This window comes from Takifugu flavidus, chromosome 6 (assembly GCF_003711565.1).
Source record: "Takifugu flavidus isolate HTHZ2018 chromosome 6, ASM371156v2, whole genome shotgun sequence".
NCBI lineage: Eukaryota > Metazoa > Chordata > Actinopteri > Tetraodontiformes > Tetraodontidae > Takifugu > Takifugu flavidus.
The window spans coordinates 6,397,555-6,422,845 of record NC_079525.1 but is presented as its reverse complement, the minus strand read 5'-3'; the positions used below and the strand labels follow the sequence as shown (position 1 = coordinate 6,422,845).

The following is a 25,291-nucleotide window of genomic DNA, read 5'->3' as shown; positions in this document are numbered from 1 at the left end:
TTCATATTACTGCATAAATCATTAGGATATGTCCTTTTCTGACCATTATCCCACATTCTGTTGTACTTCAGGACCCAAACGGAATATTTCAATAATAAATACACTCAATTAGGAACTGACGTATCGACTGTGTGCCTGATCGCTATAGTTTATTCTAAAGCAAACATTCGTACGAGAGCAATGCTATCAAAGTGCACACTCGTGTACACACTTAATCCTACTAGTCTTCCCTCAGGTGTAACTTGCGTCACAGCTATTTAGGCCGCCCTTGTTCCTCTTCTCCTTTCCTTTCAGGACTTCAATCAATAATTTACATGGGCCAGTCATATCAGTGGCACCTGCTCCATTTTCTCCTAACTGCACTCATTTGTTCTTTCCATAAAAACCATCGATCTGAGGCAGACGCCGTTTGTGGAAACTTCTGCAGCAGTTTGAATGGGATTAGAAGCTTTCTTTGGAGCTATTCACTTATCTTGACAACATTTGTTTTTATTGTTGTACATCTTTCTTTTAAATCAATATGTCAGGACCCACTAGCGACCAAATACACAGATCAACTTTATCTGTCTATTTGGTGAGTATGTTTCATTGTCTCTTGGCTGCAATATTGAAACTACACTGTATGTGACAAGAGAAACTGATGGGTTCTGTGTTGCTTGGATGTATTTTTTGAGTGTGCCTTTAGAACCTTATGGAGCACTTCAATCCGGGGCTTCAGAAGCTCGTTGCTCTGGGAAACAGTTATGTCAAAGCTTTCCAAGGTGAGCAACTGGGTCTGCAGCGGTGGATTATATACAGAGAATTTATGAAACTAAGAAATTCCACTTTAAAATATGCTGTTCAAATTTAATGTAAACTGCACAACAGGCTGCATTATATCCCTGAGAGTCTCTAATATATGCATAAAAATGCCGAAAGCAGAACACCATCCAGCTATGAAGGAGATGCCTGAGAGCTTTAATATATTGATAAAAACACAAGCCAGAAGAGGGCAAGGATTATTGGCTGATTTGCATTTTATACACTGTCACTGAACTAATCAATCTAACCAGTGGGAAAAAAAACATTATAAATATACAGACCAGTCTTGTTCTTATGATATGGGATTAAAAGAAATTTATGTTCCGGTAGTCTTCTCTGCAGCATGCTTTCAAGACAGTAATAAAATAACTGATCTGTTTTCAGGTGTTTGTTGGTGGACAACCTTTTACTAGCAAAGAGGGAGAGGGTTACATACCTGGTGTGTGTAATTATTTGGTAAAAGTTGTGTAATTACAGTAGAGTGCAATTCAAGGTTTCACAGTCAGATCAGAAAAGCCTTAAAAGAATATTTGGTATGCATCTCTCCATTACTGCACCTTTCCACTTCTTTAAACAAACATGGTGACATAATACCCACAAGAATATGGCTATTCCCAAATAAAAACACATCACATATCTGCTCTGTAATACTCTGTTCATAATAAATGAAGGTTGAATTGAGTGTCCCAGTTATGTTACTTCAGAGCCCTCATGAACAGTGTTTGTTTACGGTGAATTTGGTTCTGTTGTGTTGTGTTCTGAAAGCCTTAGCTGTGTGCAGTGAGGACTACTTCAGTGCTGTGGCAAAGATGGGGGAACAGGCTCTTCAAACATTTACATCCCACTCTCTCGGTAAGAACACACCAGCCTTTGCGTTAAAGTTTGTTCCTGATATGTTGGTAAAGTCCTCCATCGAATGAACATTTACGCACGGTAACCTTAAGATCAAATTCTCCCACTTCTAATTTTTCTGCGTAGCCATCTGGCTGACCTGTCCCAATCTTTGTCTGTTACTGTAAGCCCTGGGCATGAGTGGGAGTGTGCCAGTTTCACTTTCACTCTGACGCTGAAGATACATGCCGTAGCATTGTTCAGGGTCAATTTCACCACGCCAAGATATCCTCATTAGGAGTGCTTGTTCATCTCATACATCAGAACAAGCTGGTTCTGTTGGGTTGGTGAACTGAGAAGGTCATGGAGCGACAGCATGACCAGGGGCCACGATTGAGTGACAGTATCTGAATTATAGATGACCGCTGCCTTTCAGAGGCACATAATTCATTAGCTCAGCCACAATCCGTGACAACAGACAAGACTGAATGCGTCAGCAATACCAAAGACTTTCCTAAGTTTCCATCCTGCATTCTTCATTTCCAAATGCTGGTGCTGTTTCTAAGCTTTTACTCATGTTTCCTGTATTCATTAGAGAATATTAATGCGTGAACGTAGACAGCAGTAGGTGTTGATGTTTGGTTTCATCCTCAATGCTGTCTCACTCTTACAAACAGGCGATGTCCTGATCCAGATATCTGAGACGCAGAGGAGACTCACTGTAGAGATGGATGGAGTGGTCAGTATGTGTTCACACTCAAGGCAAACGTGCATGTTAAAAACCAATGAGAGCAATTTAATGGATGACTATATGGGGAGTGCTTCTAAATACGAACAGCTTTAACAAACAGTGGGTTTGTGAGACATGTTTTTCTCCCTCTGCTATAGTTTCAGTGGTTCCAAATAGAGGTGTTGCAGGCCATGGAGAAGAAAGTCAAGCTGGACGAGGAGTACATTCAGGTACATTTAAAGACTTCTAAAACACTGATTGAGCTTCTCCATTCAACAAGAGTTTGGCGCCTATTCTGCATAGCTTTATTCAAGCGAAGGACGGTTCTTTGTATCCGTGGAGACTGTCAGTCATTGTGGATTGACTGATACAAATGCAGTGTAATTTGACAGAGAGACAAATGTGAGAGATAAAAAGGACTTCAACATGTTTTTGACCAATTGTTTTAATGTCACAGCAACCGCTGAGGTTTTCTGCCTTGTTCATGTCACTCGCGAAGGGTGGCAGATGAATGGGTCTGGTCATTATAACCTTAGATCAGCTTATTCCATTTAACCGTTAAGTTTATTCTATGTCTTATGCTCATACCCTCAAGTCAAGGTTAGCCTCAAAGTAAGCGATATTAGTTGCTCTAAGGTTCTTTTTTCCTGTTTATGAAAACGCTTAGCTGAACTTTTGGTTTGAGACATCTAAAAACAACTAATGTCATTGCTGCAGGGCAGCCGAAGAGTGTATGAGCTGGAGGTGAGGAAGCAGGCAGATGCATTGGAGAAACAGCTCAGACGAGGAGCCTATAGAGACTCTCTGGTACACACACATACACACGCCCAGACAGATAGACACACACACGGGTGCACACACACACACACACACACACACACACACACATACATACAGTTGGGAAATTACACAAGCAGTTCCTCTTTGTGTGTGCCTTTTGTGTGTGTGTGTGTGTGTGTGTGTGTGTCTGTGTGTGTCTGTGTGTGTTTAGGAGAACAGTGAGTACATGTTGTACCTGAGGCAAAGCCAGTGGGAGATCCTGAAAGAGGAGGAAAGGAGGTATCGTTACCTGGCGGAGAAACACTGTGGGCTAACTCACTCTCTGCTATTCCTCATTAACAAGGTACACACATACACAGTTGTTTTGTCAGAGTTGTTGCAAAACAACAATAATGCAAACACCAGGATCTAGGGAAGCCTGGAAGAGAACTGTATCACACAGGCAGGCCCAGCAGCAATGCTTCAAATTCAGTCTGGAAAGCATAATAAATTTTTAAAAACGGCTAAATTTGGTTTGTAAATTATTTAGTACTGCAAAGAATGTTTTGGAAATCGGACCCCCGAAGATCACCAATGAAAGTGAGGCTGTGGTCCAAAAGCTTCAGCAGAAAGGACACTGCTCCATACTGGTGACGGAAGTGAAGATGACATTGTGAAGTCTGCTTCCATGGAGAAATCGAGATGCAACACACTTGTAGATGCTACAAAAGGAGCTGATGAGAAGCCTGGCTGATTATACGTGGCACAATGATGAAAGTAAATTTATAATTACGAATAAAGTGTTTGTGCAAATCATCGTTTCAGCAACAGTTATAGTTTCCTTTGAGCTCGTAGCCAAGATTTAACTCCATCCAGCCTCCTAATTACTCAATTACAAAAGTCTGTGTTTCTCACACACCCCGAGGTTTCTCTGAATGTTGCTGCTTGCTCTGATTGAGATCTTATAAGCTGCTTTCCTCTCTGTCTCTCTTTCAGGCTGGTGCATCTCTCCAGCAGAAAGCAGATGGGTGGAAGCAGAAGGTGAATGACACCAGGGGCTCCAGACCTCGAACTCCCACTTACTTAGACCAAGAGTCACAGGTACAAAAGGAGTTTTTACCAGTTCTTCTACTAAACCCTGCTTGTTGATTTTACATGAAAATAATCACATCCACTTTTGTGTTATTAGTTTTATTTTGTAAGTTTATTTTATTTAAGTTTCTTTATTAGATTTCAGTGGTTAGTATTCTGCACCGGTTCTGCTCTCGCTCACTGCTTCAAGGCTCTTATCAAGTTGCTGGATATTCTATGCAAAGCAGCGGTAGAGCCCAGCCATAAAAATAATCAAGTCTTCAGAGACACCATTAGACAGGTCTAAAAATGAAATTAAGTACTAAAGTAATTTTTGTGGGGGTAATTTGCAGTGATATTGAAGTAGATCAGAGTGGTGTAAAGTTTCCTCCCTCTCATGTTTATGAATTTCTATCACCTCTTTGAAGAGACACGATTCAGCAGTACCTGGGCAGAATGCGCAGCCAGTGCTTCATTATCACTGCTGTGTAACGTCTCATCCAAGGTTACAGCAGCTGTTAGATTGTAAATAACAGTTGTTTGTTTCTGTGTCATCTTCTGCTCATCATGATTTGTGCTGATTTTGCTGTTTTTGAGCAGCTGCGAGGTTCAGTTAGCTCCCTGCTGCAGACAGTGGCCAGAGATGAAGACATGTCCTGGGCACGGCGGGAGCAGCAGGCGCTGGGCCGGGTGCCCTCTAGAGGTGGGAGGAGGAACTGAGCTCCAGCTATTGAGCTTTGTAATCTATATTAGAGGAACACATTTTAACACATTTTTTTTCATGCTTCTATCGTATGTCCAGCACCGTCTCCCCTCCCCAGTCGGTCTCGCTCCAGTTCAGTCGGGGATTGTCTGGGTTTAGGTGTAGGGAGGTCCATGAGAGCCTTGGTATCTCACCCCACTTCCAACCCGAACCTTCTCCCGTTTAACAGGGAAGAGCTCGTCACCGTTCTGGTCCAGGAGCCACGCAACGGCTGGCTGTACGGACGCACGGACAGCAACCTTCGGTGTGTGTCTTAGACGCACGTATGTGCTGTCCCCATTAGCAATATTTTTATTCCTGGATTCTGACAAACATAATATTTGAGGGTTATGAATGCTTGAATGTGTAATATATTTTTTTTTATATTTTGTATCATTTCTTAGTTTGCATTGACTGAGAGGGTGAAATATCACCTGTTTTATATTCAGTCACTTGTTTGTTTTTATCTTTGTTGATTTCTCTAGTCAGGGCTGGTTCCCTGCTGCGTATGTTGTCCCTACTCAAGACTTCTCCATGGCAACAAGGTAATGACAAGGCAATTTTTTACACAACTACAGTTCTGGAATGAGAATTTAAGGTATAAGTAAGAAGCGCATCTGCTCATGACCTCCTCAGCAGTGGTTCTCTCAGAAGCCACAGCTTGAACAACCTGCTCGACCCAGCCAACAGTTACATCAAAGAGCCAGAGAGCAAAAGCTATGGCGACATCCCGCCGCCCACCACCCCTATCCGCCGCGCGTCTGTAGACGTGCGAGCCATCTCCCCCCATCCTGAGAGGAACTATGAGCTGACCGTAGAGCTAAAACACGGTCACAGCAAGAGCCACATTGACCAAACTCCTCCTCCTCCACCACCTCCGCCGCCACCTGCACCCAGTCAGAATCTCAGAGGCTCCGTTGACCTTCGCACAGTGTCTCCCCTCCCTGAAAAGAAGCATGAATCAGCATCTGAGGTCCAGGTACCAGCGCTTATTTAACGACAGCTTAATATTTTTTTCCAAATCCATTTTTATTGATGCAAATTCCTTTTTCAGACATTATCACCTCATGGGACACCTGAGAATCCACTGTTTCCCAGGTAAATGACAAGTTTCTCATGCCTAAATTCATCATTGCATTCATCATCAACAGAGAAATAAGATGCCTGTGTTATCTGGTAATTATTTTCTGGGGTGCGTTGGTGTTACGGCCTTCCAGCTTTTGAAAATGTTCCTTGGACTGGTGTGGTTTGTGTTTAGCAGCATTTACTGCAGACAGAAGAATATTCCACATGTGAAATGAAAAAGGGACTGGAAAAGTTGACAGCAGGTGGGAGAATTCTGTTGTTTGTTTACATCCGTCTTCACCTTCTTCTTTCAGAGGCACAAACCCCTTCGCAACAGTGAAGCTTCGCCCGACGACAACCAACGATAGATCTGCTCCTCGGATCCTTTGATTAACCAGCAGTTACACGTGCTGGGTGTGATAGATGGAATTTGTTTCAGAGAACTGAACATTCTAAAAAAAAGAATCTGAGCTAGTCTACAGTGTTAGATAAACTAGAGTGTTTATTTCTTTTCAGCCAACTATCCAGTATATTCATATTTACCAGTCACAGTTAACCTAAGCTATTTGTCTGCTAACAAAAATGTAATGTTGCATTCTTGGAAATATAGATTCTTGTGTGTGTTTTCCTGGAACCCAAAGCAGTACTTGCTGATTTTATTGCTTTCTTTGGAAAACAATCCCATGAAATGTTAAGGGGTTCTTTGTGGAACATCATATGTTTTCTACCAGAAAAGCAAAATAATTATTTTACAGGAAAAGCAAATGTACCCCAGTGGTTCTGGTCAACACCGTGTTTGCTAAAATATTTTTATACATATTGTTAATATTGAGCGTTCCAAACCTTAACTCAGCATCTCCCCCTACTGGTGGGCGACTGGAAGTAGGTTATTAGCCCCTCTTGGGACGTGTCGACATTATCCGTCTCAGAGTTTTTATTTTTTTGAGGTGATAAAAGCATTTCTTATCTGTCATTGTATTTTTTTCCTATTAGATTTGTCCCAAATCGATCAGGTTCCATTCCTGCTGTCACCAATGTGCTGACATGTTCGCTGTGTTTTCTTCTTTTGTGCTCTGTCCAAGTAACAAGTAAAAGCTGTTATTACTCACTTTTGTTTTATTACCATTACTTTTCTGTCTTTCATAGCTCTCCCCTGTGTATCATTCTATGTCCTACATAATATGATTGGAGAAAAGGAGTGAGGAGGAGGAGAGGTGAGGGAAGATGCTGCAGATGAGGAAGAGGAGTGGGAGGAACGTGCGCTGAGAAGTGTACATCTACAAGTAAAACCAATCAGATGAAATTTGCTGAAATACACAGAGGTCTTTAGAACATTATCACTATCCACAGCACTAGCACCAACTGTGTTGAGACCACTATCTTCAGAAAACCCTCAGAATGACTCTGGAACTCATACAGCATGTATGATATATTTCAAAAAATTAAAAATGAGGCTGTATGTTCCTCCTTGTGGGTAACTCTTTGGTGGCCTGCTCCTGGATGATTTGTAGAGAAGACCTGGTCTGACTCCATGCGTGCTGAGGAAAGGAATGGGGGTGGGAGGGTTCATCGGTTTTAACATGTGAATGCAAGGACGAAGAGAAGGAGGAAGAATGCAGTCATTTTGGGATCCTTACTCATGCACCATGACCTCAAACTCTGCAATATAAAACACATGGAAGCAAAATTAGCTTTGGTGCTTGTGTTAATTCACCACAAATTTTCACAGAGCTCCTCTCTCACCGTCAATTCCGATCTTTCCGTCTCCATCTTTGTCTGCAGCTTTGAGGAATGCTTTTGTCTCATCGTCCGTGAGGTCTCTTCCTTCCTTGGAAAAGCCCTTAAGAATGTACCTGTCAACACAAGCAAAAAAGGAGTGTTTATGGTGGAGTTTGTCAGTCTGAAACAGATCTGTGTGCACATCTGTGTCTGGATCTCACTTGAGCTCATCTTCCTCTATAAATCCGCTGCCGTCCACATCCAGAACCCTAAAGACGTCCTTGACGCTTTCAGGCGACATGGCTGTGAGACCCACCAATTCAAAGAACTTCTTTGGATCAAAGGTTTCACCTAAGAAAAATCAAAGCACAGGAGCAGAGTCAATTATAAAGTAAAGCATCTGTTGTCTCTGGGCTGTGTTGGAAATGTTTCTGGGGTTCAGGTTAAATAATTATTTTGGTTGTGGGGCCACTGCAGTGAGTTGATGATGTGTGTTTTTTTTGCAAGTGTATTTCAATCTTATCTTTGAGTGTTCATCTTTCTACTGACCAGCAAATGCTTCGAGAGCTGTTTTGATCTCTTCAGCTTTCAGTAGATCCGTCATCAGCATTTTGCCAGCTGAAAAGACAGGAGGAGGTTAAAGGTCAGTGGAAAAGCAGAAAAGATATATATCAGCTGTAACTGAGGAAGGTAGTGTACAAAAATCCCTAATCTGATGTTTGATCTGCATGCCAGAACACACGTTTTGTTGGATGGCGGACTTTTTTTAAATGAAGTAAATCATTTTTAACTGCGAAGAGTGTAATAGATCTGTTGTAGTAGCAGACAGATGTCGATAGGGGTCAGGCCTGAGCCGTCTGCGACTGTACACAGAGACCGAACCATGTGTGCTGACCAGATGTTGAAGCTTTTGTTTTATTTTTATCCCTTCAAAGTACAGGTCATGATGTACAAATCGAAGCCAAAATATCTCTTGTCTTCATGATTATGACACAGAAGTCTTTGGAGAGTCTAATTTCTTCTTTAACAAGTGTTTGCTGAAGTGCTCTGGGCTGTGAGAAGATGCTGAAACTGCCCAGTGATTGCAGCTCAGTTATCTTTGATTAAGTTACCACAGACAGTTCAGGTATGTCACGATGTTCTGGCCCTCTAACCTGTTCCTAGGCTCAGGCATCTCAGACAACGATATCACATATGTTTGATCACATGCCATATGTATGTATGTATGTATGTATGTATGTATGTATGTATGTATGTATGTATGTATGTATGTATGTATGTATGTATGTATGTATGTATGTATGTATGTATGTATGTATGTATGTATGTTTAAGTCTAATTGGTTTTATAGAGACGCTTCTCAATAATGACAGAAAGAAAGAGTTGGAAGTTCAGAGCAGAGCTCAGACTTCTGATTTAACCTACAATGTCAAGGAAAGAAAAGTTGGAGAGAGTTTATTTTAGATCAAGGCATGCCAGCGTGAGCAGTCTGAGCTGAAGTTCTCCTTCTGTGCAGTTCAACCTCCTTCTGTGCAACCAGAGTTCACCTGTCAATCACGGTGATTACAATATAGCTGACAAAACTGACCAGAACCGAGATGGCAAGAACTGCACGGCACAAACCCTCCCGCGACCCCGTAGGTCCTGGTCAGGCAGTTGGCTGAGCAGAGTGGGAGAAGGAAGCCCCACTCTTTGCCAAACATGCACGACTGCACTGCAGGCACTGGTTAGAGTGGTATATTTAGTGCTAATGTTACGGCTGCTGCGTGGGGGCGTGCGTGGGAGATGGTGCGGTTTTAAAAGGAATCCACCAAGTTGTTGGGCGTTTGGTTGTCAGACGGCCAAACCGTTAAGTAATGAGAGGCCAAACCGTCCACCTTCCCCTGGTACAGATAGTTAAAATTAAATCTTTTTAGCACCAACATTTAGGATTTCAGAGGTTGTAATCAACCTAAAAAATATATCAAGGTCAAAACTATCTGCATGGTCGGGTCTTTATTAGAGATATGGTTACTATGGAGACAACATATTTGTCTTTCTTTTTTTATGCCTTGTGTGTTTTCAGCATCTCTGCATTTTAAAAGTTTTATCATTCTCGGTGATTTTAGACTTTTGCAGAGTGATTTGTGACTTAAGAGCTAATGTGCAGGTTGCTCCACCTTTGCAGAGCTGTGGCAAATGTGCCTTCAGTCAAATAGTGTGATCCATCCCAGTGCTGAGAGGCGGCCCGAGACTGTAAACCGAGGCAGATTTTCATGCTTCCATCGCATGTTTGCAGAGCTACCTCCAGATATTGATGTTTTGGTACCTCATTACATCAGCAATCACAGGGCAGCACCCACCGGGAAGGTTGATTAAATAATAATGCTCACACCTACACACGCCACATAAATCAATACATGCTCCATTATTACCTCTAAAAACAGGCATGAAGTTTTTTTTACTTTCACCCATGCACTGCTCTTTTCTGCTTGTGTCCTCTCCCAGGGTTTTTTCCACCACTGTTAACACCTGATCAAGTCATATGGCCCGTTTTGGATCAGCTGGGACACATCTGTAGTTAAGGATTGAGGTGCAGCGGGACCTGTTACGTAAGAAGCTCTGAAATATCTGTTCAGAGAAGCTCCAGAGCCCATCACTAACACACACACACACACACACACACACACACACCACACACACACACACACACACACACACACACACACACACACACACACACACACACAGGCTCAAGGCTGAGAAAAGAGGGCAGCATGATGTGTTCGCTGTCACATAGACTGTAGGAATTATGGGAGAATCACAAGGAGAGAACAGTCCTATGAAGTTCTTGATTAAATCAACGTAATCTGCACGTTAGACAGAAAATCTGCCCTTTAACTTTTTAATATGTAGTTGACATTGCTCAGTCCGGTAAAACAGCGCTGTAGTTTGGAGAATCCCCCCCCCCCCGAAATTGTGCAACCACTGACATTCTGTACAGATGTGACAATGCAAACACGCAATCAACCAGCAGTTGTTTTAACAAGCTCGTGTCAGCTCAAAAATAGGTAGCAGAAACTGGATTAAAGCAGAATTTAGTCTTTCTGATGGTAATTAACGGAGATCCAGGCAGGGGTAAGCTGGCAGTCGTATCCATCTTGTTTAAACTAATCAATCAAACAAACAGAATGTGGATTTAGAGCAGACGGTGATGATGGTGGCCTGTATTTGCAGTAGAGGCGTGCATGCGCGCACACACTGCTGCCTTTGAATTTTTTTAAGATGTGAAACATGATTATGGACTGAAGAGGGGAAGAAATAACGAACACACCCTCCATTTGTCACCTGTTGCCACTGTACCCGCCCTCGCCGCAGCTTTCGGCACACCTCTTACAAAGAAGCGATCGCGCCGTGCTCTGGGTTTGGGTGAGAGAAGTCTAGTTTCCTGACGGGTGTTTCCGCGTCAGTCAGGCCAGCGTGCGTGTCCGCGTGTGTCACTGTGTGTTGTCTACATCGCGCACTCCCTCCTCACGCAAAGATCCGTTTTTCTAGGCTCATCTGCGGCTCAAACGGTCAAAATCATGTCGCTTCAGCAGCTACGGGATGAGAGGTATGATTTATAGCTTGTAAAAATCAGGAAATTAAAACATGATTACCGGAAAAAACGCACTTTATAATCAATCTATAACCATAACTCTCATTATTTAAGTAAATCTAATTCTGCTTGAATTAACTTTTTCTTGGCACAACATAAAATGTTTTTGGCTCACATTTGTTCAGCATTGCAATCACATTTTTCTTTTACTCAGTGACTTCGATCAGCTGCCTCATAATGTCCCTGTCACCGCTACCATTGCTGATATTGAGGAGAAGAAAGGATTCATTGACTACTATGTAAGTGGAATTAAAACCAGTGGATGAGTGTCAGGTGAATTCTCCTGTCACACAGACAGAGGCTACAAAGGCTGGACAAGGTTATTCTCTTGCAGCGAGGGCACAAGTCTCATGCACCCAGTCTGACAATTGTCCTCTGGGCCAGTGCTGAGACTTTTAGTCTATTTTTTCCTCTACTTTTACTTTCTAAGCACCTTTTCCAGGAAAGTCCAAATCCTCACCTTGGTATTCGTGCAACTGGTTGCTTGCACTGACCGTTTTAATCTTATCATTCTGAAACAGTTCATATTTATCTATGCAGTTTAAAGCAGGTGTATGCTTCTTCTCAGCTCTCTTACAGTCTGTTATCTTCCACCAAACAGGCTTTCGGCATTAATCAGTCCTGATTTACCCCTTTTTTTTCATTTAGCAGAATTATTTTATGTGTTAAAAAGCATTAAGCATTTGATTTTTCCAACAATGAGACAAAAATATCTGATCTGTGTTGTGTCTTTTTCACCCCTAGAGGTTTGTGATTGAGGTGAAGACTAAAGGAGGGAGTAAATATTTCATCTATCGGAGGTACAGAGAATTTTTTACCCTCCACCAGACGCTGGAGTCCAAATACTCTCCTGAAGAATCAGACAGGCAGGGTCAAAACACCTGCCCGCTGCCCCCCCTCCCAGGTAAGACGGTGTCGCGTTTCACATTGTTGGAATACGCGTCTGTCAGAGGCCTCCAGCTACATTCATAGTGACTTTAATTATGATCTGAATCTTTTGAGAATATGGAAGTGAAACCCAAAACAATGTCAGTGTTTAGTGAACAATGTCATGGTTATTACCATGGCAACAGCTAAACGACTAAAAAAGGCTTTACACTCCTGCCCTACTGGAAAATAAAGAAAAAACAGACACATTAGCCTCAATAAAATGCATTAATTCTCAGCTCCATACATGTATAGTGGGGAACAGACATTTATGGTGACATCTGCCTGATAAATGAGAACTGGTCAACATTTGATGACTTGATTGTTGTTCTCATTTCGTTTATAGAATCATGATTGAATATCAAAGAGATAGCCTAGATAGCCTGAGCCTACTTTTCAGAATGATCCATCTTCATTTTATACCAGTAAGTGCAACGTCTTTCCCCACAGATGACCTTTGGCTGAGCACAGATGAGTTAATTCTCCAACAGTGACAGCTCACTGGAGGCCATGTTTGCTAAAATGGAGGAAATAATAAGATATTTTAGTATTGCCCTCAGGTCAGAGTCTGGTTTTTCATGGGGAGGCACTGATAGGATGCTTGCACGCCCATAAAGGATGACGCATGTGAGGAACCATCAGACAGAAGCGACAGAATGACTTTATTACTGGTGACACGGATCCATTTATCCTCCAGTCATCTCCAACCAAATCACAGAAAAATTAGATTTAATCAAGTAGGTGATGAGTCTGATGATTGATTCCATTAAATTATAACAGTAAAGGCAGAGCTCTTTAGTTCCCCCTAGAGCTGGGCTGTAGTATAGGTTATGAGAGTTAAGAGAAGAAGGTTGTGGAGGAAACATCTGGACCAACTGCAGAAACTAAACATGAACCTTCGTCCGTACCATTACTCTCACAAATGTTCAGCAGGTTCACTTCCCGTTTGTTTGTCCTGTTGTGTCACTCACTGGGATGCCTCCTCACTTCCTGTTTTCTTATAAACTCGTCACATTAAAACTGCATTTGCTGTCTGTATTGTTTAAAAATAGCATCCAGCTCTGGTTTCATACTCACAGCTGGTTTTACAGCTGTTAGATTATGAAGAAATTTGTGCTTTCAGATAACGATCCTATTTCTGGAGGATATCTTTGGAGATTTTTTGACACTTTAGCACTTATGTTTTCATTTGAGGGGTTTTATTTATTCTGGCTACCTTAAAGAGTTAACTTTATTTTATTCCCTCTCTTGAAAGGGTGTCATAGACGTGGACTTTTAACTGCTGACAGGGAAGCATAAAGAGAAGTTGATCATATTCATTTACTGAAATGAAACTTTACTACTTCCTCACCATCGAAGCAACTCTCAAAGGGACTTGCCTGGGCGAAATTGTGTTACACTGCAGGTTAATAGATAACGGGTGACAAGAAAAACCCGTTTACAAAACACTGGATTGTAAACTACGCTGGTGTGCTACGTGAGCTTAGACACATTTCCGAATAAACATTTTCTACAGCTGTATGAATCAAAAGAGCAACGTTTTTGGCTACATAAATATTTTAGATATGGAAGTGTCAGGATTCACTGGAGTCATTTTTAATATTATTTATTTATAGACTCTGGGACAGTGTCTGCCATTGACATGTTTTATATAGGGAAAGATCTACTTTTCTGCTCTGATTTAGCATCTGCTGATGGAACTGAGGTGTCTGCTGGATAATATTAGATCTGAGGGCTTTAATTGCAGCGCCAGATTTAATCAGGGAATGAGAAGGATGTGAGGGAGCTAAATGTGTCTGTGTTTAGTAATTTTTTTTTATTGTTCCACCATTCTGACACAATGAGTTAATGATTTATTAACAGAACGGCAAATGAGGAACTTTGTGTCTAAGATTGCTTGAGTAACTTATCAAGGCGGAGTAATTGAGGGAGGAGAGCGTGAATGAATCTTGGCGTTAAGACGGCACTGAAATTAATTTAGCAGCAACTTCGCTAAACTGGGATGAAATATAACAGGCTCTGGTTTAGATTCTGCACTGTTGCTCGTCACTGACGGGATGGATGAGGATTAGGGATAACGATGATAATTTGTGGTGGTGGTGGGGTGCGTCTCCCGGCCTGGAGGGACGGATCCCAGAGAAATCCACCCAGAGAGGCCGATTCAGACACGTCTGGTTGGGCCTGTTTTTACTGAGACGTCAATTCAACCATCAACTCAACTGAAAGACAAAAGCTGCGTGATCATTTTTGTGAATTCCTGTTACACATTTTCATCCTACACGACCAGCTGAGCTATGATGGGATGGATGTGGGCCTTAATTACACAACCCAGCTCCTTTATCTCTCTGATTGATGCGTTTCTCTTTAGGAAAAGTCTTCCTCGGCAACAAGAGGGAGATCGCGGAGGGCAGAATCCCCGAACTCAACACGTACATGAAGGTATTCATCCCGCCGGATCGCTCGGTTACCTTCTGCAGTGGGCTGAACGATGCTGTAGGAGGATAAGCACTGGCTCGGATATTTCAGCAGAGGTTTGCACATCCAGCTCAGCGCGTAGGCGTTGCCGCTCTCTTCTCTTTGCTCTGCCCCGTGCCCACATCACGTCAGACCGACTGTAGTTGTGGGACTTTTGACATGTTTCAGCGTTCCACCGCTAAAAACACGATCAGGTTCTCTTTCTCCCACTCACTCACTTCTCTTTTCTGCTGCTTTTTTTCCCTCCCCACAACCTACATGGTTCTCACTCTGCCACACTTGCTCGCCTTCACTTCTAATCTCCCTCGCATCATCTCTGCTCTTTGATCCGGTCCACCACCTTCCGTCGGTCTCTCACTGTCCCCTCTGAGTGAGCACTTCCCTCTTTTACTGTCTTGTATTTCGGTTAACCCTTCTGTTAAAAAAAACGACACAAAAACTTTTCATACTCAGGGATGAGTCTGAAGCCTCCGCTCGTTCACAACCTTATCATCGCCAGGCACTTAAACCCACTGTGCCCACCAAGCACATGGATAATGTGCAGAGAAATAGTTCTATATATCTATGTAGATGTATGTATGCATGACATCACTTCCTTTAATGAACCTCTTTCTCTCTCCAGAGATTGCTCGGGCTTCCAGCCTGGTTTTTGCTCGACGACACTCTCAGAATGTTTTTCTACCAGACAGACCAGGACAGCCAGCAGCAACCGAGAGCCCTCAGACGTCTCCGCCCACAGACCCGTAAAGTGTAAGCCATCCAGCGGGTAGTGGACTGGTGTTAGTGGGATAAAAGATGGCCACGCTGTCATTCATTAATGAGGAAATTCCAGAGGTGCTTCACACATTTCTCTGTTTTGCACATTTCCTGGTGCACTTCCTCCCTCCTATGAACGACTCTGGCTTCTGATTGGCCCTTTTCTCCGATGCATCCACCAGCAGGGGATATGGTAATGGGGGACTGTCTCAATAGGAACTAATGCAAAACTACTTGCTCAGTGCTTCCCCTATTCTTATATCTGAATTCTTTTGGGTTTTTCTTAGTGTGTTTGGCTGTTTTAAAATGAAAACAAAGACCCTTTTCTTTTGGCACAATAAGAAGCAAAGGGATAGAATTGTTAATTAGCAGCAGAGTCCCGAATCTCCATAAGATTATTAATGATGAAATCCTCTTCACCTCTTAGGAAAACAATCAAGCCAAAGATGGACCTCTTCTCCTCCCCCAGGGCAGAGGTACGTTTGTAACTTTTCTTATTGTTGTTGCTTTGGTTACAAACTCTACCACCACCCACACAGTGGCAACTTGTTTATTCAAACAACCCAGAATGCATTTGTCTTAGAAAATCCCTCCACACTATTGGCGCAACAAAACAGAAATGCACTAACTCACAAGTTGGACTTAATTTGCTGGCTCTGCTGCCCCGACTGACCTCATCATTAGTTCCCGTTTCGCTTCACTTGCTTTCTTAATTTCCTGTCCCTCCTTTTGTTACCCTGTCCGCTCCTTTACCCTCAAACAATGCTTTGATTTGTCACCTCTTTCCTTTTCTCCTTAGCAACTTCTCATCTTTGTTCCAGACACACCTTCTGCATAAAACTACAGGAAAACTAGCAAAACTGTCTGAATGCTGGGCTCTTCAAAAAGGGCGGAAACTTGTCCAGTCAGCAGCTGTAATGAGCAGATGTGATGAGTTCAGTCTTTGTGAAAGGCTAAACTGACCTTTGAACGGTATGACCTCATGTTTGTGCTTCTTTTCTTTTGAGAATCCTTACAGACTTAAGGGTTTGTGAAGCTTTGACAGGCACAAGCATCCATCACCGCTAAATGTTTAACCCTCGCCCAGCTCTTTGCTTTGATCAAGTGTTCACACTCTGGACCTAAGTCTAATCCCTTTGAAGAACAAAGGGGCCAGAAATAATATCACACACAGGCAGTGTTCCTTAATGGAAGATGATCTGTACTTAAAGACAACCTTTATCTTTTTAACGCAAATAGAATATCATTTCTGCCCCTTTTCTAAGAGGAAGTGTTTTCATTTTACTGCAGGCGTAAACATTTGTACCAAAGAAAATCAACAGAATAAAACTAAATTATGCATAAATGGATCTGAAATCTGGCAACAGTGATGCAAATGTTGAATATGATCTACAGTAACAGGGTCAGTTGCTTTTTACTTGGGATTTTCCTTGGATTTCAAACACCTGCGTTTGTGCTGTGGCTCATTTCTGAGTCTTAGTCTTTGATTTTGAAACTAAAATATTGCTACACTCTACTCAACACATCCGGCCTACTCAACATTTATTTTAGTACTTTTCTCTCTGAGGAAAATTGCACTCCTTTTTGTTCTGCTTTTTTATGCATGTGTGTGTGGAGGGGTGTGGTGGAATGCTGGTAGATGGCTCTTCATCCACACCAGCATCAGTAGCTCATCGGAGTAATCGGTGGAGGAAGATGTGCATTTGTCACAGCAGAACCAGTGCGAGCGTTATTATTAATGCCCTTCATTTCACTCCGCTGACTTCAGCTTTTGCACAGCCTCGCTGGCAACAGCATAACGCTTGTTGCCTTTGGCGCCCTGAGCTGCTAACAAGGCAAATGGCTGCTCTCTTGGCATCATTGCGCCAGTGCACGAGCTTGATGTTGGTTTCTCTGATGTGATCAAACTGAGAGATTGATCTTGGTGAAAGAGAGGAAAGAAGCAGAGTTACAGTGAAATAATGGAAATAAATAAGAGACCCAACTAATAGCACTGATCCATCAATACCGTTAACGTATGTATTTGCATTTTCCTGCATGTCTCTGAGAGGTCAGGTCACTTTATGATGATCAAAACATGGTTCTCTACTTCTTGTCTGTCGGAGGTTCTTTGTGCTGCATCAATCACGCTGATTATCACTGCAGACCAGAGGTTACATTGATGGTGCTAGTTAGTGCCGCTTTAGGAGTGTCTTCAGCATTAAGGCTGCCTCTGTTGTTGAGGTTGATTACACAGCTTCGCTACTTGCTTGATTTGATGCTGCTGAGTGAGTGAAGAAGGAGCAAATTGACAAACACTAAGCTAACAAGTGTCATTACCTCCAGAGCATTCTGTCAAAATGCTCTCAAAAATAGCCAAATGTTGAGAGCAGTGTTTTTTTTAGTTTCACAGGAGGTCAGCTGGGGATCACCCAAACCTGAGACAACCTTTAAAACAATGAAAAGACTTTGGCCTCTCTAATAATGAGCTAAAGAAGCAGTTTGCTTCTCCCGTAATACCTCTGTTGAGATGGCAGTATGATCATGTGATCACTGCGAGCCTTCCAGGAGGTGAACCATCTGCTTTAATAAATACACTTTGATTAAACAACAGGGAGAGCAAGAAAGAAAAGAAAACTCATTCTTCTCCTCTCTGTTGCCAAACTAATGAGATGAGGGTTTATGAAGCTCATTAATGCGGGTCGTTGTGAGTCTAATTGTACCGGATGATGGCTCCCAGCGCTGGTTGAACCCCGAGGCTACACAGCTACAAATAGGTCCCCTTGACTAAGCACATGAGCCTGTCCACACATAATCGCTGCTATGGAACCATTAGAGTTTATAGAAGAAGCGGGCAATTTGCCATTTGCAAACACACTCTGGACTCTTCTTCAGCACCAAACACAGGTTTGACTAAACCACCGATACCCGTAATTCTCTGTTTAACTACTGCTCCAGTTGTAAGCACACAAGTACAAGTACTGGATGTGTACTTAATCCACCTGATTTATAAACTAGTCAGGAATTGTGTGGATTTGGGCTGGCTTGGTATCCCACAATGCACTTCACATCGGCCAGGGACAGCAGCAGCAATGGCAGAAAGTGCCAACAATAATAAAATACCTACTCAGAAGGTCACAAGTCCGTGCCTGCATACCGAGTCCTGAGAAATGGTCACTTTTATCTCAGGGGGCTCCAGTTAAAGCCTGTTAGGCACCAGAACAGTGGACCATTCAGAGGAGGTCTGCTTCATTGTAAATCCACAAACACAAGGACACCACAAGATCGTCGATGTTTCTGAACTGTGAACAGCTTAAAAGTTTGCATTGTCGCAAGAAAAGACTTTACAAAGTCAGGAAGAGAAAAGTACAAGAGAAAGGATGAAGAATAATGCAGAGGACACGAGGAGGCCACTGTTGTCCTCGGTCATATATGTTTCGTATATGACCGAGGACAACCATAGGATAACACATTCACACACAAATATCACCATAACACGTAAAAAAGCAGCCCCGACCTCTGTCCACGTGTGTGTGTGTGTGTGTGTGTGTGTGTGTGTGTGTGTGTGTGTGTGTGTGTGTGTGTGTGTGTGGGAGGGTGTCTGTTTCTTAATCCAGCCACATCTCTCTCTCCAGCTTCATTAATCCACCATCAGCTTCTGTTTTATTCTACACACACTCACCCTCACCCACACAAACGTTTTACTTTGAAGGTTTAATCCTGTTTTACAGCCACTGTGTGAAAAATAGCTGCCAACTTCATCTCCATCCATCCATCCATCCATCCATCATCCATCCATCCATCCATCCATCCATCCATCCATCCATCCATCCATCCATCCATCCCATCCTTCGCGTTAACGTGTGTACCAGTGGGGTCAAATGTCTGAAGACTTTATGTGATAAAGCTTCATTTGTCCTCCGTTTGGTACAGTTCAACACTCACTCATTTACATGCTCACTCTCTCACACCAAACTATTGGTGACCTCCTAGTCCTCCGCAGCACCTCTGCCTAACTAGCACTATTCTTATCCTTCTCCTCTTCCTCCTCCTCTTCTTCACCTCTCTCCCACTGCTTAAACCACTCCTGATTCTTTTTTGGGGTCTGGCAGAGTCTGTGGTTTTGCCAGAATATAAAGTATTTTCACTGATTGGCGAATAAAAATGTGGATAAATTCCCATCTTTAATGGAAACTGCTAACAGTTCTGGCTGCAGCGCAGGCGTCGTTTCAGCGTCTGGATCGAGTTGCGGAATCGATGTTGAATGTTTGATAAAAGCTTTTTTTCTGTCATCTTCTTCTCCGTCCTGAAGGAAAGAGGCTCGCAAAGGTTTAAAGTATCAGAGATAATTCGATATCTTCTTCAGAGTTAACTCTGTCGGCTTTTATTCCAGGTGTGCCCCCCCCCCCACACACACACACACACACACACACATACACACACACTCAGTCGGCAGCAAAAACTCTTCCACAAAAGTTCACCACTGCATGCAAACAGAGATTTTCTGGTTTGAAACAATGTTTTTTTTTGTTTTTTTAAAACTTCTTTTACATTAATATGAACTATATAATTATTATAATAATCAGACTAAATCCACCTTCAGCTCTTTTAAATGCTGCTGATGACTGCACACTGTAAATGAGCCTTTTCTCACCTTCTCTCACTCTTTCACACATTTCATTCTCTCCTTTCTCTCGAGATGACTTTGTCTTCACTCCCAGAAACACACATACACACACACACCCAAAATCATGTGCACTGGCAGCCACACGCATCGCCAAATGCTAAAAACTTTTTGGTGTCTTCAGTTTAACAGTCTGAACCTGATAAAAGTGAATCGTTTTCCGCAGCGGGATGTCTTACCTGTCTGCTCTCACCAGCTCTTCTCTCTGTGTTTCTGTCGCTCTCTTCTCGCTCCCCTCGCTCCTCTCACTCGTGTGTATGCGCGTGCGTGCGCGTGTGTGTTCCAGGTGATATTTGACTTTCGCGGCAACGGCAAGGAGGAGTTGAACCTGAAGAAAGGAGAGGTGATCTTCCTGCTGCAACGAGTCAACGCCGACTGGCTGGAGGTGAGAATGGAGATGGGGAGGGAGAGAGAGAGGGAGAGGGAGGGAGGGTGGTGGAAGAAGAGGTGGAAAGAATGAGAGCGCAGAGGAAGAGCAAGAGGGATGGGGAAGATTAGGAGGAGGTGGAGTGGGAGAAGAGAAGGAAAAAATGGAAAAAGTGAAGGAGGCAGCAGTGTTGGTGGAGGAGAGTGGATGGATGAGGAACGAGAGTGATGAAGAGGAGGGGGAGGAAGTCTTAATTTTAACCTGAATAAAACAGTCCAAAGGAATTAAAACCAACTTATGTTATTCGTGTTTTGTTGCACTTCGCAACTGAACCCTGGCACAGATTCAGATGATTTTAGTCGAATATTCCTGGTTATTTCTGGAGTTGATATTCAGCCTGAGGACGGAGATATTGGATGTTGTTTCAAGCTAAAACACTAACAGCAAAGAGCAAGAGAAACGTCCGAAAAACCACGGAGAAGTTGGGAAACGCGTCGAGTTAAGATGCCAGAGAGAGAGTTGAGTGGGAGAGGAGGTGGAGGCTGAGATGTGGTGGGAGAACCAACATGGAGGAGGAGGATGATGCTCTCTTCCTGCCCCTGGGTTTCCACACAGATCCAAACATCCTGACAGCAGAGCCTCGTAATAATCGTCTTACACAACTCCCGTTTGTCTTTGTTGGCAACTTTGCATGGGTATTGTGTTTTTGGACGGGGTGTGGGTGGGGTTAATGCAACAAAACTCGCAGAAAGTTGACAGCGTGCCTTTAATTTTAGTTGGCGGACAGAGGAGCCGGGGGTGGAAAACGTGATGAATCCAACAGGCAAACTGGTGCATAGGCCTGACCGATAGAGACACCTGAACAGAACAGATAAGCCCAGACCGGGAGGGAGACCCTCACACTTGCCACTGTCTGATAAGTGCAGCTCCTGAAAGGCTGACTTCATCTCCAGCTGTGATGATTCCATGTGTGAGATGATTAAACTCTGAAGCACTGGGGTGTGAAAAGATCAAAAGGGTCCAGCTTTAGATATAAGAGCCAGGACCGCCTGGTTCTGGGACCAGAATTTGGCTCAAGGGTGAGAAGCATAAACGTGACACCAGCGGATTTAAAAACCTGAAGTTTTCCTGCTCAACTTAAAACATATATCATTTCATTTAGCCATGTTGCCTCTCTAACCCTCCAACTAAACTTTACCTTCAAACAAACCTTTGAAGATGGTCCAACCTGAATGTCCTTGCTTTGCTAGTAAAACACATCGTAGTAACACATAGTCTCCCCTTCACAATCTGCATCTTTGTTTTCCTCACAGGGAACAGTCAATAACCAGACAGGGATTTTCCCACAATCCTTTGTGAAGATCATCAAGCCGCTTCCCGACAGCAACACGGAGGGCGAAGGCGAGGGCCACACCTACAGCTGCCTGCGCTGCTTCCTGCTCACCCCCTCCGGAGTCGACACCAGGTGTTGATTTGTGCTGAAACACAACATGTTTCGCGCTTCATCTGCGGGTGAATCCTGAAACTGATGATTTCGATCGTGTCTTCTTGCAGAGACGTTTGCGTAGAAGAAGAACTCACGACACAGCCGACATACAAAGACCTCCTGTTTCACATGAGGTTTGTGCAGCAGCAATTTAAGTTTCTGACTCCATTTCAAGGTACATCGAGTGTTTATAGCAAATATGTGTCTGGATTTTAAATTTGAGCATTTTAACTCATTTTTCAAGAGGTGGGGACAAAGCTCCTGCAATTTAATCCTGTTTTATGGGCCTTTTTGTGTCCAGTCATCATCGTTGACAGAACCAGGAGCAGCTGTAACAACATGTGTGGGCTTTTTGTGGTTAATGTGATATACACCCATGTAGGACAGTGTAATTGAGAGGAATGTGCAGGCTGATCAGAGCTGAATGTTGTTCAGGTGTAGAGAAGAAAATGAGCGTTTGCAACCTCTGATGAAGGCACCTAGCAGACAGCAGACAGAAACCTGAGTCCTGCCAACGTCTGTTTCAGCTTGAATTTGTTTTGTCTGTAAAACGTGACCAACCGACGCTGATATTGATTAGAGCTCTGTTGAATCACCTTCCCTTCAGCACATTTAAACCTGCTGACAGTCACCAGGCTGTCAGCCCGGTTCCCGAGGGATGTCTGAAACCAAACCTTTGCCTCATCCTTTCACTCGTTAGCCGATTGTATCTGCGCCCCTTTTCTTTTTCTCTCATTAGCTGCTAATTTAGATAAGTGAGCAGCGTGACAATTAACATTCCGCTTTCATGATCACATCAGCTCCTCTACTCATCTGCTCCTAATTGTTTTTCTGTTTGGGCTCGTGCCCTGCAGAAGGTTTCAGTTTTTAATTTGAGAGAATGTTGCACCGTGGAAAAGAGGAAGTGAGGTCAGCCAATATGGTGTTTGAGCCGTTATCTGCCTCGGTGATGAAGTCACCTCAAATCTTGAAACGTGTCCAGAAAGGAAAAGGTTTCATCATTGCTGGTGGCAGGAAGTGAGTTTGAACATGTGCCATTGCATCTGTCCTCAGGTCATCATCAGGTTCACCCCAATAAACTGGGTCTTGTTTTTTTACAATTCTGTTTTATTACTATTACAAACCACAAATTAAAATAGCATTTTATTATTGTCAGATTGTCACACACACCTGTCTTATGGGACCTCTGTGTGTGTGTATGTGTGTGTGTGTGTGTGTGTGTGTGTGTGTGTGTGTGGTCTCATTGGGTGTTATACACTCAGACCGGCTGTCCAGAACCTGAACATCTGAGATGTTTCTGTGGTGCTGTTGTATTGTGGGTAGTGTAGTTCTTACCTAATAGATGTTCTTTTCTAAGGTTAGGTTTGAATTAAGCTAATTAGCAATGGGTCAATAAAGCTGTTAGCTGCATGCACAGCTAAAAAATCAGCTAAGATCACTGTTTTCATCTCTTTAGGAACGTCTTTAAGGTCAACGACATTGCCCTAAACTACCGCGACATGGAGGGCGACCTCATCCGCGTCGTCGACGATGAAGACATCCAGCTGATGATTAAGGAGAGCAGAGGTCAAGAGTCCAAGATCAAGAGGCCCGTCAACCAGTTTCCATGGGAACTGTACGTGACTTTGGCCTCTGACTTTTCTGTTTACAACACGGAGCTTTGAGGGTGTGGAAGTGAAGGAGGTGTAGACCTCCACCTGGCCAGAGTTGCTGATGGTTCCTCTTTACATTTTCACGTTTTAATAAACTAATTTAAACTTTTGATTGTGTCGCTTGACGTGGCAGCGATGAGAGTTCATCGCTTGTGCACCTGTATCCCTATTTCCTGCACACGTTTCTTTCACACTTTACCGCATCTTCCCTTTGTTTCCACGTCTTCCAAAGCAAAGATCTTCCTTCTTTTCACGACCTCTGTCAGCCGTTCCGCATCTGTAAAAGTATCTTCTCTCACTGGAGGTGACACCTCTGATGTGTAAACAACAGCTTTTATTTTACCGAGCATATGTGTGAATATTCTGTTCCGTCTACACTAAGCTGAGTGTTCCTTCACATCTACATGACTTTTTATGCTGAGAGATGTTTTATCAGCAGTTTGGATGCTCTCACTCTGAACACCTAAAGCGTCTCTATGGCTACAGCTGGAAGTCTGTTGGTGTAAATTGTGTTTTTGATTGTCAGTTTATACGCATAAAGTGTGAATTCAGTCTGACAAAAGGAGCAAAGAGATGCAGAAACTTCATGATTTCCAGCACTGCAAACCACCCACAGAGGTCACAGTAAAGCTCTGACTTCTGCAGACTGTGTCCTTACCTTCATTTATTACTGTTTTTCTTGTAATAAATGGCTTCCATTTTGATTTTGACTTGGATTAACCTGGATTCGATCATTTTCTATGTTCTATTTCTCTTGCTATTGAGCTCTTGGTGCATCATTTCTTCCATACTTTTGTCTTTAAACCTCTCAGGAAAGGTGGGAGTCGATCTCAGCACCATGTTTTTCATTCAACCTTTGCTCTCAATGCAATGATCAGCATTCGTCTGCAGCTCGGCAGCCTGTTGTATATCTAATTAAACCTCTAATGAATGTCATTAGTTCCAAAGTCAAGCTGGTCTGGAGTAGCGGACGATCACAAACCATCACTGAAGTTCGAGGCTGCTGCTGAGGAGTCTTTAATTTAAATTTAAATGTGACTAACTAGTGCATCTGAGAGTGAAATTCGGTGGAGCGCTGATGGAGTTTCATCAGGTACCTTTGTTATGGATAAAGGGATGATTTTAAATAAGTTATCTGAAGTTATCTGACTGATTTCAGGTCGTCACATCGTCAGGACAACCAACACTGCTGTAAAATCCACTTTACCTGAAAGGCTAAAATGTTCTTATTCACCTTGACAGCTTTTGGAGAGTCACGCCAACCCTGAAACGCTCCTCTATGGTGCAGAGCCTGTGCTGCCACTGGCTGGGGAGCTTAAAATAGACCATTATCACAAATTTGGTCAGATTTTCCACTCTTCTTTTCTTTTTCACATCTTTGACTCTAAGGCCTGCTAACATAATAAAGCCTGAGTGTTCCCACTTATTGTATATCTGATAGTGACTCCAAACAGCAAAACAGGAAGTTCAATCCCATTTTATAGTTATTGTGTTGCATGGATATTTTTTTAAAAACTATCATTCAGATTACTTTCTAGATGGAAAAAAGTCCTTAATGGCGAAAGGACAAACATGATCATGAAATTATCTTCACAAGCTGTAAGAAGTAT

The 25,291-nt window shown here is 42.9% G+C and overlaps 3 protein-coding genes across 4 annotated transcripts; 2 read left to right on the top strand and 1 right to left on the bottom strand.

Annotated features, from left to right (window-relative positions):
* Positions 1-246: 246 nt before the first annotated feature.
* baiap2l2b (BAR/IMD domain containing adaptor protein 2 like 2b) lies at positions 247-7,334 on the top strand. 2 transcript variants are annotated; one of them, XM_057034849.1, is made up of 12 exons: positions 247-1,653; positions 2,310-2,371; positions 2,521-2,592; positions 3,080-3,169; positions 3,354-3,485; positions 4,118-4,222; positions 4,793-4,895; positions 4,995-5,199; positions 5,420-5,479; positions 5,574-5,913; positions 5,989-6,032; positions 6,314-7,334. In XM_057034849.1, exons 1-12 carry the CDS (start codon positions 1,467-1,469, stop codon positions 6,387-6,389), a joined length of 1,476 nt encoding a protein of 491 aa, XP_056890829.1. In that variant the 5' UTR covers positions 247-1,466; the 3' UTR covers positions 6,390-7,334. The 2 variants fall into 2 exon arrangements, with proteins under 2 accessions (XP_056890829.1, XP_056890828.1); XM_057034848.1 differs by lacking the exon at positions 6,314-7,334 and having other exon boundaries at positions 5,571-6,239.
* On the bottom strand, positions 5,943-20,607 carry pvalb7 (parvalbumin 7). Its single transcript, XM_057034917.1, has 5 exons — positions 20,356-20,607; positions 8,268-8,336; positions 7,940-8,069; positions 7,743-7,852; positions 5,943-7,658 (listed from the first exon to the last, which is right to left on the bottom strand). Exons 2-5 carry the CDS (start codon positions 8,326-8,328, stop codon positions 7,633-7,635), a joined length of 327 nt encoding a protein of 108 aa, XP_056890897.1. The 5' UTR covers positions 8,329-8,336; positions 20,356-20,607; the 3' UTR covers positions 5,943-7,632.
* Positions 11,106-24,391, top strand: ncf4 (neutrophil cytosolic factor 4). The gene is made up of 10 exons (XM_057034880.1): positions 11,106-11,310; positions 11,510-11,594; positions 12,100-12,259; positions 14,651-14,721; positions 15,380-15,507; positions 15,941-15,989; positions 20,463-20,561; positions 21,857-22,008; positions 22,098-22,163; positions 23,486-24,391. The coding sequence occupies exons 1-10, from the start codon at positions 11,282-11,284 to the stop codon at positions 23,691-23,693; spliced, it is 1,047 nt and encodes a 348-aa protein (XP_056890860.1). The 5' UTR covers positions 11,106-11,281; the 3' UTR covers positions 23,694-24,391.
* The last annotated feature ends 900 nt before the right edge of the window (positions 24,392-25,291 follow it).